Raw genomic sequence first — 22,005 nt, 5'->3', positions numbered from 1 at the left:
GCTCACATCAGCGGGTCCAGCTCCTGGTTCCTATAGGATCCCTGCACATATGTCTGAAAGGAGCAGATTCCTACACAGTAACTGGTTTATGTGAATAGCGATGGTATTTATAGTCGTACAATTTCATTTCATTCTGCTCACGTTCCTCCAAACTCAGGTTGATGAGTCAACGATGACGCGCAGCTGTAGATCTCGTACTGCACTGGCCACATAAACTTGAATGAGAAATAACTTCCTGCAGCTGAAACAGGGACAAAACAGGGGTTCTTATGATTAGTACTAAACAGGAACAGCCCCACTCTGCTGATCTTTTACACCAGCTTCATATGAGCATAAGGCCTGAAGTCAGGAATCTTAGTGGAATCTTTGTTGGAGACGTGTCCTGTGACCCACAGGTCAGACATTTAACACAAAAAACACTTTATCACCTTAGAAGCTTCACCCGTTTACATCTGTCGGTCAGATCCCGAAAGACTAATTTGTTATGAGAACGCTGCGCTTTGGTTTCTCGAAGAAATTTTCCATGAACCTGTTTCCAGCATAGAGACACATCACTCCCAACACATCAAGGCCTCCTGTTTGTTTTTGACAGGGGTGGATCAAGTACTAAGTAAAAAGTACAAATAAACAGACAATAATGTACTCTAGTAAAAGTATCTCTAGTGATTCGTTTTCATAACAAATTAACGAAAAGGTGGTTTATTATAAAATGTGTAACGTGATGTGATTGTAACGCAACTTTGATTGGAAATGTAGTGGAGTAAAAGTCAAAGGCGTAAGTATAAGTTCCACCACTGGTTCCTGATTTTACTTTTACTTAGTTTTAGTTTATTAGTTGTATCTAGGTTTTGTTTTACTTCTAGTTTTTACATTTGTTCATGGATAAAGAGCAGAGTATATTTCTGAAATGTTGGTTATGTTCCTCCATCTGTGGCTTTCTGGTTGTTCCTCACACCAGAACTAAGTCATTTGCACCAGACACAGTGACTAGTTTGAAACTAAACCTCTAAACATATTTTCTTACGCTTTTAGATGTAACCAAGTTCCACAAATCGCACTCATCGTTTATTGTTGCCGTTTGTCTGTTTTAGCCGTTTTCTTCTTGCTTTTATTGGTGCCCATCACTTTGAGCTGAACAAACATACATGATATGTGGTCAGGTGAGCACTGCCCCCCTGTGGTCACACTCTGTAACAACGTGTTGTTTGGACGGGGTCTACTTTCACGTTGTGAACAGATGAGATCGGTGCTTTAAAGACAAACAGCCCCTGCGGGAATTGGAAATTCTTGATTTCACAACAGCTTCTCCGAAAACATTGTGATGCATGTTGTGATGTTTTAAATTGCACAGAATTCTATTGTTCAGTGGGAACATTAATCATAAATGAGACACAAACATGTCAAATGGCAGCACAACTCAAATTGATGAGCACCGACACAAGAGGCCATTCAACAGCCTCAGACAAACATTTATTATAAAAACTTTAAGCAGACAATAACATAGATTCACTGCGAACTACTGCTGATACTGCATCTGCGTTTACAGCAGGAACAGCTGCCCTGTGCATCCAGTGCAGCTCTCTCAGGCAATGAGTTTGGACACGTGGGCTCGTCACTGGGGTCGTTCCCTGGAGAAGACTGCATTTGTCCCCTTCACACTGGACACTTATTTGACCCTTTGCTGTAATAGCTGTACTCATTATTCAGCACCTTTTGCCACTTCAGTGCATATATGTCATTGCTTTTCCTTTAACTTCAGTCAGTGATAATGATGCACAATTTTCTAATTCTCACATCCACAAATGTACTTAAAAAACAGACTGTGTCCAGAACTGGTACCTCATAAATAGTACATGCATGTACCTTTTACTTATAGTGTAGTTTGTACCTTGGGGGACAGAAATAGAGTCCTAGTGTACCGTCAACAGCATACTTTTAAAGTACACAAGTGATTTTAGAATTATGATTATTATTATGTAGCTGTGCTTAATTTGTTAAGGACCTTTATTTTCTCAGGGTAGATTCACCGAGAGGCCTCCGCTCTATTCACCAATGTCCTGCTCACATTCACCGCTGGAAGCTGCTCACACAACCACAGTCTGACCCAGGAGACACTTACTGCTTTTCTCACCCCACAGCCGCTGAGCTTCAATCAAACTTTGTCTATCAGCTGCTGAAATGGTTTTCCTGAAACTCAGAGAGATGTCAGCCTGCTGCTTATCTAATTCAGATCTAATTTGAAGCCCTTCATTTTGCACAGTGTCTGCTGATAAGAGCCCGACTGTCACGGCTTGAAAGTAACACATGTGGATCTAGAACTGTATGTTAAGATTCCACTGACATTTTCTGAGAAGATGAACCTGAAAAAGATGCAAAACATACACAAAGAGATGCTATATGTCCTCAAAAAGATGCAAAACAATGCAAAAAAAGGCCGAGATGCAAAACTACTACAAATAAATGGAAAGTGTTCTCAACGAGATACCAACCACAACCACTGAGAAACTCTAAAAACACATAGACAAACACATGCTGAATGTCCTCCAAAAGACATAAAACTGTTTCCTGTTGCTGCTCAGACATGAAACAACCACAAACACTCTTATCCTAATTTAACATGCAATTTAGAAAACAATATTGTGCAACTAATGTGAATACGTGAGGAGGAGGCTGCACAGCTCCCTGATGCTGACCGTGCTGGAGGTTTTATAGGGAGTTTCTGGTGAGAAAGACACAGGCTGACTGGACCTTTATAAAATAAAACCCGTTTGACGTGTGCTGCAGCTTTTCTAAAGAACTGCAGTTCACCTTACGGTGGTTTTAAGGGGTTTATTTGCAGGAGCTCTATGGTTGGAGTAACCGTCACTGTTCCAAGTAACAAGCACACAGTCTTTTCCATTTTACACCAACCTTACCACAAACCTACTTATTTAATTTTAAGCACTTTAAGCACTTGCAGCACATCTGGATGCACCGGCCTCCATCCCTGTGAGTTGTTTTGTTGGTTGTCTTTGTATCTTTCAGCTGATCTCCAGGTTTGTTTAAGTCAGTTAATAATATTTGTGCGTGTTCCATCACAAAGTGCATCAGTAGCTTTTGCAGAAGTTCTTGCAAAATATGAAGCAAATGCCAGAAAACAAAAAAACACTTCTCCTCATGTTGTTTTAACAAGTTCTCGTCTGCGGCTGAGGCTTGAGGTCTTCAGGGACAGCACAGAACGTGGGTCAAACATCCAGAGAAGTTGTAGTGACCAAACTAAATAGCGGGTTTGTGCAGAATTCAGCAGGACTAATTGTTACGGTGGCAACTTTGTGAAACCCTGTAGGGGCTGAAATAACCAAACAGCTTTTCACAAGCTAAAAATACACTCACACACAGTTTAGAAGAGTCTCTACTCAAAAAGCTGAACTCTTTGTTAGAACCAGACAGGAAAATAGCCTCTGATGAGTGTGGGCTTGACTTGCAAATAAGATGCAGTGCTAGCACTCAGCCATAACCACATCATATTTTTCTGCTTCCTCATCCTCTCGCTGTCTCTCTGCAGCTACAGTCAGAGTTGTTCTCATCAGAGATTTCCACTGAAAGACAGGTGAGTGCTGCAGGTGTTTCTACTGCACTGTGTATATGTGTTTGAGGTGTTTCGTGTTCCGCTAACATTCATTTGTCTGGGCTGGAAATACTGTAAATATACAAATATACTAATGTAATGTTATATACTCCTGCATTTCCTGACGCAGTTAAAGTCTTAGAGGTAAAAGGTTTTTTTTTTGTGTATGTGCAGAAGTACTTAATCTAGGTACTTTTACACAGCGAACATCAGTGAAGTCACGCAGACAGAGGCTGATTAAACAGATTCAACCTTTAATGTTTGAGCGTAACAGGCTGTTTACAGCCTTTACAACAAGCTGCAGATTCACATATTCGACGCAAATGATTTTACTTTTGCAACTTCACTGATTGTTTCCTTTGAATCATGTAGCAGAAAAAAGGGGAAACTCTTCAGTAAAGCACAGTAATATAATGGTGTAGATGTACAGTGTGTGTGTGTGTGTGTGTGTGTGTGTGTGTGTGTGTGTGTCTGTGTGGGTCTATTCTCATTTGTTTAAATTTACAAATCCTCAAAACAACGATAAGTTATGTTTATGCTGATCCTCTTTACACCAGCCTCCCAACTTTTACTATTCTGTGAGGTTCTTCCTGGATGCTGTAATGTCAGCTGACAGTTCAGGAACCAGTGCTGAAGCTGATTTAATGTCATTTTCTGCACAGTGGAGGAGATGTTTGCCTGAGGGAACGTGGAAGGTTCAGAAACATGTGAAGTCACCGTGGGGACAAAGTGTCTTGCATTTATGAGTTGGCTGTGAAGTCATCACTGTGTCACCAACATTAGGTTGGTACAAACAGTATCACAGTGCAAACTCATAAGCAGCTGTTGTCTCTGTGATCCCTAAGTGGGTCACACTGTTATAAAAGATTCTCACTGACCTCAGATTCTGAGGTGGTTTTGAAGCTTCGCTGTGAAAACTGCAGACGCAGCATCAGAAGAGAAGTGAACAGAGTTTGATGCCATGAGGGGGAAAAAGAGGCGGAGTTTGTGGAGAGCTGGGAGGGACATTGCAAGACACTGAACCCCAAGTTGCTCCCGGGGGGTCAGGCGAGCACCTTGCATGGCAGCCGCCGCCATCAGGGTGTGAGTGTGTGTGTGTGTGAACGGGTGAATGAGAAGCGACATTGTGCTGTATAAGTGGTCATTTATCCTCTACTGTAAAATATGTCCAACACCAGTCTATGAACTGATGACTGTATGAAACCGACCGTCTCTCTGTGACTATGATGTAAGTCGACAGCTCGGCCAAATTTATGCACATGAAGGGTCAAAACATTATAAAGTGTTATCTTTGCATTTTGATTAATGTCTTTGCTGAGGTGTGAGTCAGGAAGTCGCACATGTGTTTTGCTACAGAGTGCAACATAGCTAACACTGGTTTATTGTCTGTGCTTCGTTACTGTGATATTAAACGATTAATGGCCGACGACCCACACACCCTGCGCCTGTGGCTGCTGTTAGAGCTCAGCACTGTTCAGACTGTTATCATGGGCAAAAGACAGATGGAGCCCAGGAAGTGAGAAGCTGAACCAAGGAGGCGGAGTAGAGTCCAGAGGTTGTGGGTTTTCTTTAGTCCCGTGGATTAATCCAGCACCAAACATCCCCCCCCCCCCCGCTACATGGTACAGGACCAGACACAGTAGGACTGGGTTAGGTTTAAAATGGTTTTATGTGTTGTGTTTGCCACCTAACCTGTGCTGTAAATCAGATACAATCCAAAACCTGTCAATCATGTCATCTCAGCCTTTTGACACATCTAATGATCATCAGTCCCACTTTCGTGCTTCAGCCTGTTCTGTCTTATTTCAGAGCATATTTAAACATGTCATTCTCTCTCGCTGTCTTTTTTCAGAGAACATCCACAAACATGAATGATCTGGGAGGAGTGGGAAGTCCTCCGTCCCTCAATCAGTCCTCAGCTACCAACGGGATGAACGGCAGCAACTCGAATCACTGTGAGCACGTCAACACCTCTGCTTACATTTACTTCATACTTTACTACAGTCTGATGTTTTTGGTGAGTCTCAGAGGTTCATGACGATTGTCCTTTTCTGTGTCTGAGGAATGTCCTTCATGACCTTGTGTCTCTGTGTCAGGTGGGTTTGGTCCTGAACGGCTTCACCCTGAAGGTTTATTTCTGCAGAGCTCATCAGCAGACATCCAGCAGCGTCACCATCTACATGAAGAACCTGGTTGCTGCCGACTTCCTGCTCAGTCTCTGCCTCTTCACGCGAATCCTCAACTACGCCAGCAGCTCCGTCCCAATCCGCCTGCTGTACTGCAACTTTGGTGCCTCCACCTTCTACCTCAACATGTATGCCAGCATCCTGTTCATGGGCTACATCGCAGCTAACAGGTGGGTGTGAGCTGAGCTTGTCTCCGCCTGCTCTCAGGAGAACAAAGCAGCTTGTCGAACCCCTGTCAGCTCAGTCCTGATACTTTACATCCCATTTTACTAACTTCCTCTTTTTTTTCCTCAACGTAAACAGAAACCATGGAAACATGAGGAAGTTACAGTGTTGTTGATGTTGCAAACAGCCGCAGAGTGTTTGTTAGCTGCTCTCTTGTCAAAGATTTACACAGTTGTTGTGGAGCATCTCTCAACCTTCCTCCTGCTGCTCGTGTGCTGTATTATATCTCATGGACATGTCATTTAATTACTCAACATGTGCTACAAGATAAAAGCTCCACAGGTGACTACATGAGTCTGTGAGTGGCCTCCCTACAAAACCTTTTAATACAGCGCGTCATGGCTTTAGGCGTCAAATGCTGAAGTGTCGGGGTTTCCAATGTACTAAAGTGAAAGCTCCGAGTGTCGATCACTGACACAAACGGATACCTTAGGTGTCCACGGGCGATGAAGAAGGGACTGGACAAAGTGGACAGAGCTTGTAAAGACCAGGCAGCCACGCTGCTAACGCCACAGCCCCTTCATCAGCAAACCACAGTTAGTGATCGAACAAGGTCAAATAAGCTCCAGCTAAAGAGAACCTGCACCTTCCAACACCTCCTAGGCTCTTTTATTTGCACACTGTTGCTTATCAGCTGACCAGCTAATGCTTCCTGTCGAGTCTGATGCGTTCAGTTTATGGTTACGCCTGTTCGCATCTGCTTATCTTGGTTCAACAATCCCAAACTACACTCTAACTCATCCACACACTTTTGGTCATGTATCAATACTAAAATATATATTCACAGTTGTTTAATTTGAGCAGAATCTGTCTGCCCTGGGATAATTTAATTAAAGGAAATAACCTCGTGGATTTTCGAGTGAACTCACTGTCTGTTTGATGCTGATAAATATGAACCTGTGTGTAAGTTACAGTCAGTCTGTGGGAGGTGGATCCAGCTTAAAGGTCTTTTGGTGGGTGTTTGGCTTCACTCTGAGTCAGTTATTCAGCAGCAAGTTGGGTTATACCTTTGTAGAAAACTTAATGTTGCTTAGAGGTTTCAGACATGGTGAGTCAGGGTTTGTTTTGCAGAGTCAGTGAGTTCACTCTAAAGCTGTGAATCAAGAAGCTTCTTCTGAGCTTCTGTGACAAGAGATTTGAATAAATGCTGGTTGGGAATTTTCTCACAGTATTTTCTGATGTAAGAAGAAAAAGAAAAAACACACTGAGCCTGCAGCTGGTCACGGTAAAAGGTCGACTGGGATCTTTAGGAAAATAGCTTAAAATAACAAGTGATAGACTGATAGACAGTTCGATTAGATGGATGCAGCACAAAATAAGGAAAGGCAATCTGCAGTATGTGACTTTAAACCCTGTGTTAGAGGAAACTAAGTCCAAAACGTCTCATTGTGGTGAAGAGCAGCTGACACGTGGGATCAACTCACACATCAGCACAAATGTTCATTTCAGATTTTGTCTCTTAGAATTTTAAACATTTCTGCTTAATTAAATCATTTTGAATGAATCCTAGCTGAAGGCAGAGGTGATCGTGCATTTTAAAGCCATTAGTGAAGTGAGGGGAGGTTGTTCTTCCAGCAGAAACAACAGACGAACACGTTCTAAGAATCTGGGGTGAGAACATCCAGAGAAACACCTTAATTCTGGCTTAATTCAAACACGATTCCAGCCGACTGACGTCAGAGTCTTTGGGCCATGACTTTAAAACCTTCAGCCTCTCACTTGTGTTTGGTGATGATTATCGAAAATACAGATAAGATCAGAAAATGAAGTGGAAAACTGAGCTCTGCAGTCTGAGCCGTCAGCCGCTGAATTCACCTGTTTCACAAGTTGTAAGAGGAAGTGAGATTCCTGTGGTCACAAGGATGTGGTTTGCTAATAGAGACACTTTATTTACTGCGTGTCGAGGAGGATTCAGCTGGTTGGGTTGAGGTTCTTTAAAGGATGCGGCACAGGAGCTACACGTTCGTGATATTTGAGAATCAGAATCAGAAACTGCACAAATGTTCAAACTCACGACATTGTGTTTTTCCCCATCACTTGTGATTTTCATTCATGTTATGAAAACTTCTCTGGATCATGTAAACGGTACAATCAGGGTAGGGGATTAGGAAACCTGGTTTCCCCAGGTACATTCTGTTCTTTTCAAAAAATTATTCATTCATTAAATTCCTGTGCTGTCACTCTGCTGAAACATGCACACACACACACACACACACACACACACAAAGAAAAGTCATAAAGCAACTTTTTCTGTCGCTGCACAAGTAAAAACTGTGAGCCAGGCTTTGCAAAAAGTCAGAGATGGAGGCTAAATCAGACTTGTGCCTTTAGATCAATTTGTTTTGAATTGGCACTATATAAAAAAAGATGAACTGAATTGAATGTTCATACTTTGTACGTAGGAAAGGAGGAGCTCAGTGCTCAGAGATCAGGTGGTCCCCCCGCAGTCTATGTCTAGAGCAGCATAACTAGACACTGAGAAAGGAAGGTTTTAAGCCGAAACTTAAAAGTAGAAAGGGTGTCTGCTTCCTGAATCTGAACTGGGAGCTGGTTCCACAGGAGAGGAGCTTGATAGCTAAAGGCTCTGCCTCCCTTTCTACCTTTGGAAATTGTGGGAACCACAAGTAGGTCTGCATTCTGAGATCGAAGTGTAACTTACTTACTACACCTTTTTCAGTGGTGAAGTTTTCCTGAATGACACTCGCTGCTCCTCTCTGCAGGTACCTGAAGATCATCCATCCCTTGGGGACTCATTTCTTGCAGACGGTACGAGCTGCTCACATCATCTCCACAGCAACCTGGGTTTTTCTCCTGTCCATGACGACCACCTACGTCCTCCTGTCCCTTCTCACCCAGAAACAATTGCCCTCCGTCCTCCTCACAGTGAGCTGTGATGTCCTCCACAGTCCACAGCTCAGTTTGCTGTACAAAATCATCCATACCTTCTCTGCATCCATCTTCCTGTTCGTCCTCGTCTCCCTGGTCGTCTTCTACTACAGGCTGTCCCGCAGGCTGTCGCTGGCACAGCAGAGGCAGCCGGCATCCTCCAGCTCCAAGAAACTGGCCAAGTCCCGCAGGAACATGTTGGTGCTGGTCAGCGTCTTCTGCATTTGCTTCGTGCCTTACCACCTGGTTCGCCTTCCCTACGCCTTCCTGAGGAGGAGGTGCTCGTGGAGCCAGGCTTTCTTCTACCTGAAGGAGCTGACGATCATATTGTCGGTCTTAAACGTCTGCTTTGACCCGCTCATCTACTTCATCTTCTGCAAGTCCTTCAGAGCACAGCTGAGACTGAGGAAGATGTTCACCGTTACAGAAGCTCCAATGATTGCGGGAACCACAGAAAGAAAGAGCAGCGATGGGCGGATGAGCACCAGCAACAACAGGAAGACGCTGGCCAACGTCTCATTGAAGCAGAACAGCGAGCTGTAGCTGAGCATGCAGAGCGTCACAAATCAGAAAAGCAACACTTCCATTTTCTTCTTCTTCTGCAGCTAACAGAGGTGTTGATATGTATATATGAAACATGTATGTTAAGAGAAATAAAAAGGTAAAGCTGGTTATTCTCTACATTTGTCAAAAGATCCCATGAAGAGACTGAACCACCATTGTAACGTCTTTGAGCCAGAAGCTAATTTCAGTTTCTATGATTAAAAAACAAACAGCTGCACTGGGTCACACGAAATCTTCCTTTGCCAAAAATCCCCTGCAAGTATTTTTTCAGACAGGATCAGTCTCTGAAGCAGGAGAGGAAGTTCGAGTCCTGCCACTTGGACTTAAGTCAGACTGTGATGACTTAATACCAGTGACGTGTGACTTGCGTCCGGCATTGCAGAGTGGAACCTGCAGCTCCCTGCCCCCTTTAAACCTCCTCCTTCTGAAAGTCGAAACCCCTGTGCAGTGGACTGAAACTATCTGAACTTTAAGTATTTTGCAAATCCCACAGCGTGAGTGAGACCTCAGGGCCACGGTCATTGGTAACCAGTAGATATGTTCTTGACGACAGCAAAAATGAAAAAGCATCCATAAATTGTGAAACAATGCATTTAAAAGACGGCTGAAAATTCATCATAATGAAACAAATGGTCCTGAGGATTCGTCTGCTATTTACCGAACTCAGCAAATAGTTCATTGCTGCTTATTCTCATTGATGTCACAAACCAAACGTATTATTTTTGATCCAGTATTTGGATCAATTTGCTTGTTAAATATAAAGTGTAAACACCAGACTGCAGATGTTTTTAATGTCTCAGATACACATCACATTTAGCCATTTTCATTTCTGAAGACATAGTCAGCATGGGACTGATTTCACACTGGGAAATACAAACCTACAAACATGTGTTACAAGTTATTAAGGAAACACCAATGTTAACGGCTGCTGCCATGGAGGGAGGCTCTGTTAACAAACGCTTCTGTGGGTCATATGAGACCGAAGGGAAAAACCCTGCAGACATTTTGCTCAGAGGACTTGTCCCACTAAGTTCAAGAAGAACCTTGTCCCCCAGATGAATAAGCTAAAAGTCATGTTACACACACTGTGATAAGATCAGCATTTTGTACACTGGGTGCGTGATGTGATACAGATCTGAGAGCATGTGGAGGTGCAGGGAGGGAGCCAGTACTTCCTGAGTTTCTTCACAAGATGCTGTGAAAAGATTGTTGCCTTTTACAGTTGATTCCTAAACACTCTTTAATCAGTTCATATGCACAAACAAGTTCAAAAGTGGAACTCACAGCAAACAAAGCAGCAGTGAAACCAGGAAATATGAAAAGTGCCTGGAACAGAGCTAAAACTGGGGCCTGGAACAATGTGGGCAGAATAGAAACACCTGACTGAACAGCACCTGACCTGACACATGGAAACCTCAGCTCCAAATGTAACAGAAAGACCAGGTTGAGGCTCCTCTAATGCAGCTCGATCCGACTGAATGTCGACGTGGTGCTTGTGCCAAGTGTGGGAAGTGGGACCGGAAAGATGAGTTTTAGGCCCATTTAAGGACTTTTTCAATCATCCCCTATGTTTAACTTGTTACCTTTCTGTAAATGTCTGATTTGGCCTTTTTCCTTGTTGCAGTCACTCTTTCTAATCTTAGCACCTTTAGATGTCCAGTCTGTACAGTACAGTAACAGTTACATACTTAATCATTTACAAATGGTGTTACATTGTGTTTAGGCTGCACAAATTGTGCAGGTGACAGTGAAATATTACTGCATATCTGTAAAAGTATGAGAAATGAGGAACGGGTGTGTTCTGTCACAAAGCGGTTAAACCTGTAGTGTTTCATCCAGTTTTTTCTGCAGTCCCGCTTTCCATTGCACAGCAGACACTTGTTCACCAGCTCTTCCTGAAGCCCCGTAGCAACATGCTGTAGCTGCTTTGAACCAGCAGAGGGCACCTGTGCACCACGCGTCCTCTGAACCTTTGACTCATTAAAACCACAAGCACACAATGTAACACTACATCCCTCTGTGGCCTTTTCACTGAACTTTTTGCTTGATGTGCTAAGTTGTCCACTTGATCTCCATCGTCACCTCCTTACCACAGCACAAATTTTCTCTTGCAAATGTGTTTTCACACTTTATTATTGGTTTCACACATTCTTTATATGCTTATTTAAAACGGCGAACACACGTCACCCAGTCACCCAGAATTTGAGTTTACACAGTGAATAAAACACACGTTCCCAGCTGATAGAAGTGAATCCCTAATGTACTCGTGGGCAACACCCTACAAAGTTGTCCAATCAGTGATCAGTCCTTATCCACCTGTTAAAGATGCTCCTCTGTGCTGTTGTTAGTCTGGATCAGTGATGAGGGAAAACAGTCAGTGTGATGTTGATGAGAAACTGAGGACTATAAAAATCTGATGCAGCACAGTTAAAAACAATTAAATAAAAATTTGTTTTTAGGTGAGTTTTTTATTTTGTTCCACTGAAGAAGAAAAAAAAAGAAAGTGTGTGACTTGGTCCAGTCTACATGTTCCCTGTAGGTCCTGCTTGTCAAAGATAGTCGGATCCAGACAGAGCTGCACTCTTGTGTGTGTGTGTGGCCTTTAGCAAAACATATTTAAGCTGAGAAGGAGTTTTCAGATTTCCAGACTTGGTGTGGGGTTTTGTTCTTGGGGGGGGGGCAGGTTTCAGATGGGTGTGAAGATTTTATGTGAAAGCAGCTGTGAAAAAAAAAAACCCAGTAAAACGTCAACAGTCAACTAACAACACGTACATGTTGATTTTCAGCTAAAAGATGGTTGAGAGGTTATAAGCACGACGTAACTTTTTTAAAATCGTGCACAAATTGTGCCTTCGAGGTTCACACACCAACTGTGACTTTTGCAGTTTGGATATCTGTCTTCACATCTGTTAAAGCAGTCACAAGGGGACACGAGCCAGTGTCTTATTGTGCCAGTCCCAAGTCTGGATAAATGGAGAGAGTTGTGTCAAATGAAATGACTGGTCGCAGCCCAGGTTAACGACTACCACCGGTGCTGTTGACCCGCAGGGTCCTGGGGGGAAATCGGACTACTGTTGGTGGAAGAAGGAGAGGAGGAAGGTGTGTTCGTAGGCGGAGAGAGAAGAGGAAAGCTAAGAATGTAGGACTGACAGTAGAGACTCCCCAGAGGAGAGAGAGGGGTGATTGGATGTAGTGGGAGAGGACATGAAGTTAGTTGCTGTGGGAGAAGAGGATGCAGAGGACAGAGTTAGATGGAGGCACATGATTCGCTGTGGAGACTCCTGAAAGGGAACAGCCCAAAGGAAAAGAAGACATCAGTGGACCAGTTGTGGTCCACCTGCACAGGGACTGCAGATGGACGTGTCTTCTCACGTTGTTCTAAACACTGGGTCCATGTCAGTTCAGTGTCTGACATAACAACGCTGACATTTGACAGTTTACAGGCTGTTCTCTCACTTCCACATGTCCAAATCCCCACTGAGCTAAGTGGCTGTGAATGTTGGTGACTTTGTGCATGTGACACTAGATAGATGTGGGTGGACGGGGTTTCCAGGTGGATCTGATGGAATCTTCGAGGTCCGACTCAAAGGTTACATTAACCCAGTCCTACAAAATAGCCTCTGCCATGTTCAGGATCTCTGTGGGGTAAAGTAAGTGTGTTTCTTCCTGGAATCTAATCAGTGTTGCAGACTTCCTCACACTCCCACACAGTGACTGTCAGATTAATACTCATTTACTGTAGCAACGGCTCAGTTTCCTTCTTTCTTCCACCATAACAGTGCGACCTTTCAGCCTTCTCACACTAAACTTTATGACTCAGTTCCTGAAAAGCCCTTTAACAGCTGCCTGTGTGTGTGTATGTGGCCTGTGGTGAGACACTGACGACAGCAGCATGCATGCAGGAAAACACCTTCCATGTGTCTGCAGCTTCCGCAGCTCTGAGCACATCACACGCACCTGCGCACCGAGTCGAACGCGCCGAGAGGAGCTGAGGAAAACCGAGAGGACCGGCATGTCCTCAGGGACTGAACACGTGGCCTGAAGAGCTGTGAGAGGACAACACGAGCCCCAGTGAGGACGACAGAGGAGGTTTGGTTCCATTCAGTTTTGTTTTTTTCCATCACACAAACAAACCGTACTTTGTGTTCAGAGTCAAACCTCAGGTTCCTCTTTAGCTCACGGCTATTCAAGCCTCATCATAGCATCTTCTGTGCCCTGGACCCGGTTCTTGCTGCTTTACCCAACATCTAAAGACCGAAAGTCAAATGCTGGATGTTCGAAAAAAGCGGGATTTAATCTGATTGTTTCACCTCAGCAGAGCAAGAATTCAAAGATGTAACATGAAAAGACATATTCTATCATATTAGCTCACTTCTGTTTAATTTCTCACTTGTTACGTCCGAGTATCATTTGTATAAACTGTGCTCAATATTCAGAGTAAGCACAAAATGTACCTCACACTATGCCTTTAATATGAATAATAGTAACAAGGCAAAGAGGAAGGGCCAGCGGGGGGAGGCTGTAACAAAAATCCCTTTAAACACACTGACTGCTGCCGACAGAGGAACTGCTGGTGACGTTTTTTAGGCCGAAGTTTCATGGTACACCGCTCTGTATTATCACAGCCCTGATGGTAACGCGCTTGTACTGGACGAGAGCTGAGACGGAGTTAACTAAGTCCAACTTGCAGCTTTGAGATGTGGATCTGTTGTCCTGGCAACCAGAATTCAGGTGGAATCATCAAGAACTTTGCTTTGACGTGTCTCCAGTGAGTTCTTACAGGTTGACTTTGTCCTTTAGTCCTCATTCAAAACACTGATCTTCTTTGTCCAGACTGTGGACCTGGCTGTCTTCTAAAAAGAGTTGGTGAACATCATCTATGGGCTAAGTATTGACAGACTTTGAAGACACTCGCTCGTCGTAATGTCTTCCTTTCTTCAGCTCCTCCACTCTGCTGCAGCCAGTATTAGGATGCAGCAGAGCAGCTGGATGTGACAAATAACCTTTAAGCCTTGACGTCACTTTCTGTCAGGCTTAAGTTCCACTTGTGTCTGTGACTCAAGCGTAGTGTGTTACAGAGGAATTAGCTTTTTGTGTCTTTTGCAAAAACTTGAATGTGTTTCTGGGGTTTACCCAGTTTTTCCTCTGTGTCACTGAGCTCCACTGTTGATGGAAACAGTCCTGCGTTGGCAAACAATGTTCAGTCACTTCCAACTCCAGCTGTCAGGGCCAGAGGCGGCGTCGCCCTCGGACAGGTCTGCAGTCTGTCTCAGGACCAACACAGTCACACACACACACACACGTTCTCATCCCACAGATTCATGCTGCTTTTTACATCTTTTGGAGTTTCAGAAAAACAGCTCAGGTTACGTCTGGCGTCACGAATTGATGCCACTGGAACGACTTTCTATACAAACAAAGACACACACACAGAGAAACATTCACACCTGCAGGCAACTTGGAGCCACCGATGGAGCCAGCGTGAACATGCAAACTCCCCACAGAAAGGCTGCGACCGACAGGTGGATTCCAAGCACCATCATGTTGCTCTTAATAAAGTCTTGTTAAAGTTAAAGTAAAGCAGTATTATTACATGTTATTATATAATAACAGTGGTGTGATTTAGTGTAACTGAGTCTGTGTGAGGTGCAGTGAAGCACAGACGGAGAAGTGACAAATGTCAGGTGAGTAACACTGACACATGTACATACAGGGTAGTTGTGTTTGTTATCTCATGTTCTTTTGTTTCACCTCCCTGTTTGTGTGTTTGCGTCTCTCAGTCTGGTGACATTAACATGCAGACTTACATAAAAAGGTGTCACTGAACTCTGCTGTGTACTTTACATTCTCTTGTAGAGGATTTGTGGCACAAAGGCTGCATGTTCCCGTGTCCCTCTGACTCTGTGCTGTGGTTTTCTGAGTCAACCTGAACGAAGAGGCCAGTGTGAGCTGCTGGAACATTTGCATGTTGTCGTGTCATTGATTGCACAATACAAATAGATTTGGAAGAGACCCAGACATTGAAATGTTCTGTGCGGAGACCCCTGTGTGTCGCGTTTGCACAGAACACAAATGCGAGCAGCTTTGTGATACGTAACCGTAAGACAAGCGTCCTAATTTAGAACTTCCTGGTGCAGACTGCAGCCCCACTGTGTGACCACAGACTTTGCTTCACATCCTGCACTGCAGCTCATTTCTCTAGCGCCTCCTGCTCACAGTTAGTGTTGTCAGAGCGATCAGACGTGGGGCCTCCAGCTCGTCCGACCGGACAGATTGGGACCAATTGAATCCTCGACAAGTGCGCAGAAAACCAGAACTGGATGGGTGAGATACAGGTAGGGGATCAACGTTTGCAGCAAGTGCTGCTGCTTGATCCATTCGCAAGACACAAGAATAAGAATAAGGGGGTCAGTGGGACGGTGGTGTAGTACATCGTGTCCTTTGTGTCAGTTGTGGTTTTGTTGGTGACGCTGACCAGGTTTGGATCATTAACTGCTGTTTGCAGTGACAGACTGGCTCCTGTTCACTGTGGGAGAAGCTGTAGACGTGTTCTTGGAGAATGTGTGAATTTATACATTTTGTGTTGGTAAACTTGACAAAACCTGAAATTTCCCTTTTGTCAAGGCTTAAACACAAACCCCAAACTTCACACTGCCTCCACAAAACCAAACGTTACCTCAGAACTAGTTCGTTAGTCAGATTACACAGAAAAACACAAGACGACAGCGTAAAGTCTTTGCTCATGTATTGGTGTATTCACAAAGACCTGCTGCATGTGGACTTTTTGTAGACTAGAAAATCGAGGTCGTCTTACAGCGTTCGAGCTCTTCATACTTGACAAGTTTCCTCTAAACCCTTTTTATCCTGTCTCCCACCCAGAGCACAGGTGAGTGATGCACTCAGACAGACTAATGTCTACTTTTACTGTGCTGTAGATCTGTAGGCGACATGACCTGTGATCCATCAAACTGTTTTCCCTTCTGATCCACCATCTCTGACACATGTGCCTCTTCGTCCTGTTGCCTTTTAGTCATAGTTTAACTCGCACACGTCACTGCAACTGGCTCTTTCCCCTCTTTGCTCACTGGGTTCAGCCCCAGTCACCGACTGGACAGTTAATGTGAGAACTGTGACGACCTTGGTGGCCTCTGTGTAGTTCCACAGCCACCATGCAGAATGCGTTCTGTCCCTGAGAGTGAGGCAGAAAAAACTTGGATCACATCTGGAAACTGTGTCTAACTTACTCTGGTTCCCACGATGGTGTTTAGTGTTTCAGCTGTTCAGAAAAACTGAATTCTACTGACACATTTTTATGCCGCCCTGCACCCACAGTATGTTTAAGATCTCACACAGATTTAACTCCACGTTAAGCTGTTTCTAGAAGTAGTCGTCAGCTTTACTGACGTTTGCCTGCTGAATTGGTTTCCGCCTGCTGGAATCCATTCTTCCCTCTTCAGTCTCCTCGCTGAACATCTGAAAAAAATCATTTGTATCTAATCTCGTATCTTCTCTTGCTCTGATCATGTTGAGAAACTACAAAAGAGCTTGTTCGCATCTTTAAAATGTGCGAAAGGTTTAAAAGTAGGTTTTCTTCACAGTTGCTTTTCCTGTCACCAACCAGACGTGAAAACCACACTCAGAGCAGCTGCCGAAGACAAAGACTTCCTCAAAACGGTCCCAGTAAGAAGATTTTTGGTTGCTTTACCTTTAATAGTAAAACAATTTACCCTAAATGGAAGTGAACAGTGCTTTGAGCTTCTAGTCTTTTGGCTCCAGGTGAGCACCGCAGCGCTTCACGATGCCTTCTTCCTCCAACATCAGCACTGAGGGACCTGAGCTGGAGAAGCAGTGCATCCTCAATGACCAGATGGGGCCCTTCACCGTTCTCTACATCCTCATCTTCATCATCGGCCTGCCTGGGAATCTGCTGTCTTTGTGGGTCTTCATGTGCAGTCCCAGAGCCAAGGTAGGAAGTCAGGATTTCTGTGGTTTTTTAACACGAATCTGTAAATCAGACATAAACATGAAGAGCAGTGCAGTCAGTGCCAACAAGACCTAATCACCAGTTCTTCGTACAGTAGCAGTACGTGAAGGAACTCGCAGTAATTCTCTGTAGTAACCTCATTGCTGCAAATCAGATCACTTCACTTCCTGTGTTAACTTTTGAAGCTCAGCTACAAGTTTTTCACTATGTTCTGTGTTTTGAATAGACACACGGTGAGGTGAACAACTTGTTCTCGTTACTATTGTGGAAAAATTCCAAAATGTCAAAATGTCAGATATTTTACCAACAGACACAACTGTGTGAATATAAAAGAAGCTGAATTACAACTACAGCAGATGGATGAGTTGGCCTCATTTTTGAAGCTACTCGTATTTGTGTTTGTGCAGCAGCAGAGCACCAGCGTTTACCTCGTCAACCTGCTGGTGGCCGACTTCCTGCTGCTGCTCGCTCTGCCCTTTAAGATCCTGAAGGACCTCGGGGCCGTGTCCTGGAGCCTCATGGTGTTTCACTGCCAGGCCAGCGCCGTCACCATCTACATCAGCCTCTACGCCTCCATCGCCTTCCTCGCCTTCATCATTATAGACCGCTACCTGCAGGTACAGTGAGGCTGCAGAGGGATGGAGGGAGGCTCTTTTGTTATGAGACTTGTTTTTCCTGGAAGTCACTAAACTAACAGTTTTCTCTGTGAATGCAGTGATGCAACATTAGACATTATTTACTTTAAGCTAGAGACTGACATTGTAAAAAATCAGCAGGTGGATTCCGATAGTTCATTGGTCTTTGTTCCTGCAGGACTGCCACACTCTGCGCTCTCTGCGGCTGCAGGAGGTCGGCTTTGCCCGGCTCCTGTCCGTGGTCGTCTGGCTACTGCTGCTGCTCATCATGGTGCCCAACATGGCTCTGCCTATACAGCAAGTCCAGGTGCAGTAAGATCCGTCCGCTGGATGTCGTGCTCCAGTTGTCAGATGTTTGTTTGCATCCGCTTTGATAAACGTAGGAAATAAAATGAACTTTTATTCATTTCTGATTAAGGAACATTGTCCTATGTGTATTTCAGTTTAATTAAGGAAAAGAAAATTTCAACCCATGTCTTCACTGAACACACAGATTAATCTAATGTCAGTCTGAACAATTTGTAGAACAAGTAGCCAGAGCTGGTTGATGAGGCCCTGCAACATTTCGGCTGTACATTAGTACATTACAACCGTCCCTGTGGGCTTTCTCTGCAGGTGCAGCGGTACCTCAGCTGTTCTTCCCTGAAGAAGGACATCGGGCTCCACTGGCACGCCCTGACCGTCTTCCTGTGCACAGCTTTGTTCCTCAACGCATCAGCCGCCGTGCTCATCTCTAGTGGTCTGGCTCTCAAAAGACTCCTGGGCAGTCGCAGCAACCCCAAACTCTGGATGAACGCCAGGCGAGCAATGTTGAGCGTGACGGCGGTGGCCCTCGCCTACATTCTCAGCTTCGTCCCCTACCACGTCGTCCGGACGCCGTACACGTTGGCTCAGACCCAAGTCATCAAGGAGTGTCACATCAAGAGGCAGCTGTTTCTGGGGAAGGAGTCAACGCTGCTGCTGACTGTGCTGCACCTCTGGTTCGACCCCCTGCTCTTCTTCTACCTCTACACACCGTTTAAAGAGACCGTCAGAAAGATGTTTCCCTGTACCAGAAACCACAAAGATAATGAAACAGAGGAGGAGGCTGCAGATGAATGGATGCAACCTACAACTACTGCACAGCAGCAGGATGCGGTCTGACCACAGATATACTGTTAGTGTCAGCTTCACGCCAAAGACCCCCCCCCCAGGCCAAGACACTTACAGAAATATAAAAACAACAAACACTGTTGAGATTCTGCAAGTCCAGCACGTGGAAACAGCTAAGCCTAAACCTCCACCCACTACCTGTGTAGTTAGTTACCAACTCCCACCAGCTCCACACGCATATGTGGTTGATGTGAACAAGAGGAAGATGCTCTCATGCAGCTGATCAGTGTCATTACTCCAGGACTCACAACACAAGAAACCTGAAATAAACTTGGTTTAAACCAACTGCACATTTTTAATCATGTGATTCCATGTATGAACCTCACTGCAAGTAGGATAAAGCTAAGAATATTTATACAGTGAGTATGTGAATTGTACAGGTGCTGGTTCTCTGATGTAGTTTTCAGTAATGCAACGGACGTGGTAAAAGTGGAGTAAAACATTCCTGTGTGAATTGTGTCATTGCGTGTTTGAACCAGCAGAGGGCAGCAGTGACCAGGGCTGCTTGTGTCCTCTGTGCTGTCAGCAATACAACACCAGTTAAGCCAAACACTCTGTATCTACCTACAATAAACGCTTTTTTTATTTCGACTTTGTTCGCACAAAACTCCTAAATTGAAACTATCAGACTAGAGCACATCGTGATTTATCATTGTAAATCTGTTTTAGTACTGTCCAAATACTTATGGACCTGACTGTACCACTGTATGGATCAGAGACCAGTGATGAAGCAGCTCTCGTGTGTGAACTCTCTCTGTGAACAGTCTGGTGCTGCTGACTGCTGGTTCCTGATCCCGACATTTAGATGAAACTGATGCAGTTTCCACAGAGTGTGTTACAACCACAATCTGCCCCATTAGAAACCTTCAGTCCAGCCATGATGTCTCTCCAGAAAAGTCCCTCTTTGCTCAGAACATTTGGATTAGCTGTGACGTTTTCTGCTATCAACATGTTGTACTGTGACTTTAGCCTCATGTTGAGGTTATTCAAGGCTCCAGCTGAGTCGAATGTTATCTCCCATTAAATGGCCTTCATCAGCTGATATCTGTCATAGTTACCCTTCAGCAGGGGCAAACTGCATGTACCAGCATATGTGATACTGATTAGGTGACAGGAACAATAGTCACCGTTGCTGATGCTGTATAAAGTGGAGGTAGCTGAGCGACCAAACGCAGACAGCAGCTGTTAATAAGTTAATCACAAACCTGATCAAGTCTGCTTCGATTATTGTTGTCATGACAGTGAAGGAGCAGCCTACAGAGTCAAGTCGGGGCTGGAGAAGGAGCCAACTAACCCATATGTTCAGAGAATGGGATGATAAGATCTGAAGAGTAGTTTGCTCTATTTTGTTTAGTTCACTGAACTCTGTCACAGAACTTGTTACATATTCACTTCTTCATGTATGCATGAGAAAAATATTATGCAAACAAATGTTTTCCCATTTAAAGCAGTCTTATCATTTTTATGATGGACAGAATCTGATGTCCACCCGAACCATCTGTAAAAAAACCCCCACACAAAGTTGGAGTTGGATGGTGACGTAGTTTAACTGATGGCCCCGCAGAACCTCAACGTCTTCCTGGTTCTTAGTCCATTTTGTTGGTGTTGTTGTTTCGGCTCAGCCTGCGACTCAGCTTCGGTCTCCCTGGACTCATTCAATAGGAAACATCTGGATGGTTTGTTTCTGTGAGAGAGAGACTGTGTGCTCTAACTGTGTCCTTGGTGTTGCAATAAAACACACAACTCTAAAATTAGATCCCAAAGACTCTGATATTAGCTCACTTCCCAGATATGGGCCTGAAACAAAGATACCAGTCACCATCATCTGAACATGAAGTTAGGAGTACTCTAACTTTAGACCTATTTTAGGAACAGACCTCTTTAATGCCGGTAACAGGAGGAAAGATACAACAAGAAAAAACGTGTTCACACTGTGAACGTGTTTCATAAATGAACAAAATACAGGTTTTCATTAGTCAGTGTTTAGAAGAACATTTTGCAAAACTGTTTACGTCCATGTTCACTACTTTGCAGTTGTCGTAGTTGTTGTATAGATCAGTACCAAAATGAGAAACCAATATCACCAGGATGGATGTGCAGGTCCACACAAGAGGGTTCAGTGCATCCAGAAAGTATCCCAGCACTTTTTCCACATTTTGTTATGTTACATTTTTATTCCAAAATGGATTCAATTCCTTACTTTCTTCAAAGTTCTACAAGAAAATACAGCATAATGACAGCGTGAAAAAAGTTTGTTTGAAATCTTTGCAAAAGTATCGAAACTACATAACAACAACAACAACATAAGTTTCACAGCCTTTGCTGCCAGGTTGGATGGGGAGAGTCTGTGCACAGCCATTTTCAGTCTCTATACATTGCTGACTTTCCCCAGATTAGCCTCCCAGTTCATGCCGCTGAAAAACATCCCCACAGCATGATGCTGCCACCACCATGCTTCATTGTAGGGAGTCAGGCCAAAGACTTCAACTGACATGCATTGTTGACTGTAGGACCTTTATGTAGACAGTATATAGCTATATAACATCTTATATTTATATAGTTTGCTTTTCCAAATCATGTTCAGTCAGCTGAATGGTGGACTCCAATCAAGCTGTAAAACCATCGCAACGATGATCAGTGGAAGCAGGATGCACCAGGGCTCAATTTTGAGTGTCTCTGCAAATCAAACGAATATTTATGTACATGTGATGTTTTGTTTTTTTATTTTTAACAAATTTGCAAAGATTTCAAAGAAGCTTCTTTCAC

At 44.0% G+C, this 22,005-nt stretch overlaps 2 protein-coding genes across 10 annotated transcripts; both read left to right on the top strand.

Annotated features, from left to right (window-relative positions):
* Positions 1–3,486: 3,486 nt before the first annotated feature.
* On the top strand, positions 3,487–9,574 carry LOC137129035 (P2Y purinoceptor 14-like). The gene is made up of 4 exons (XM_067507823.1): positions 3,487–3,589; positions 5,460–5,624; positions 5,704–5,963; positions 8,739–9,574. The coding sequence occupies exons 2-4, from the start codon at positions 5,475–5,477 to the stop codon at positions 9,445–9,447; spliced, it is 1,119 nt and encodes a 372-aa protein (XP_067363924.1). The 5' UTR covers positions 3,487–3,589; positions 5,460–5,474; the 3' UTR covers positions 9,448–9,574.
* A 3,765-nt stretch (positions 9,575–13,339) lies between these two features.
* Positions 13,340–19,830, top strand: gpr171 (G protein-coupled receptor 171). 9 transcript variants are annotated; one of them, XM_067507833.1, is made up of 6 exons: positions 13,340–13,557; positions 17,090–17,148; positions 17,231–17,434; positions 17,860–18,069; positions 18,266–18,394; positions 18,703–19,830. In XM_067507833.1, the coding sequence occupies exons 3-6, from the start codon at positions 17,267–17,269 to the stop codon at positions 19,228–19,230; spliced, it is 1,035 nt and encodes a 344-aa protein (XP_067363934.1). In that variant the 5' UTR covers positions 13,340–13,557; positions 17,090–17,148; positions 17,231–17,266; the 3' UTR covers positions 19,231–19,830. The 9 variants fall into 9 exon arrangements, with proteins under 9 accessions (XP_067363934.1, XP_067363929.1, XP_067363933.1 ...); XM_067507828.1 differs by having other exon boundaries at positions 17,067–17,148; XM_067507832.1 differs by having other exon boundaries at positions 13,341–13,557; positions 17,245–17,434.
* Positions 19,831–22,005: the final 2,175 nt, after the last annotated feature.

This window comes from Channa argus, chromosome 6, assembly GCF_033026475.1.
Source record: "Channa argus isolate prfri chromosome 6, Channa argus male v1.0, whole genome shotgun sequence".
NCBI classification, from domain to species: domain Eukaryota; kingdom Metazoa; phylum Chordata; class Actinopteri; order Anabantiformes; family Channidae; genus Channa; species Channa argus.
The sequence above is the reverse complement of the archived record's forward strand: the minus strand, read 5'-3'. Positions and strand labels throughout refer to the sequence as shown.

Excerpts from the sequence above, each read along its gene's own strand:
- LOC137129035 (XM_067507823.1), top strand. The coding sequence starts at position 5,475 with ATGAATGATCTGGGAGGAGTGGGAAGTCCTCCGTCCCTCAATCAGTCC. Across the intron at positions 5,625-5,703 it reads ACTACAGTCTGATGTTTTTG|GTGGGTTTGGTCCTGAACGG; the intron begins GTGAGTCTCAGA and ends TCTCTGTGTCAG. Across the intron at positions 5,964-8,738 it reads GGCTACATCGCAGCTAACAG|GTACCTGAAGATCATCCATC; the intron begins GTGGGTGTGAGC and ends TCCTCTCTGCAG.
- gpr171 (XM_067507833.1), top strand. The coding sequence starts at position 17,267 with ATGCCTTCTTCCTCCAACATCAGCACTGAGGGACCTGAGCTGGAGAAG. Across the intron at positions 17,435-17,859 it reads TGTGCAGTCCCAGAGCCAAG|CAGCAGAGCACCAGCGTTTA; the intron begins GTAGGAAGTCAG and ends GTGTTTGTGCAG. Across the intron at positions 18,070-18,265 it reads TTATAGACCGCTACCTGCAG|GACTGCCACACTCTGCGCTC; the intron begins GTACAGTGAGGC and ends TTGTTCCTGCAG.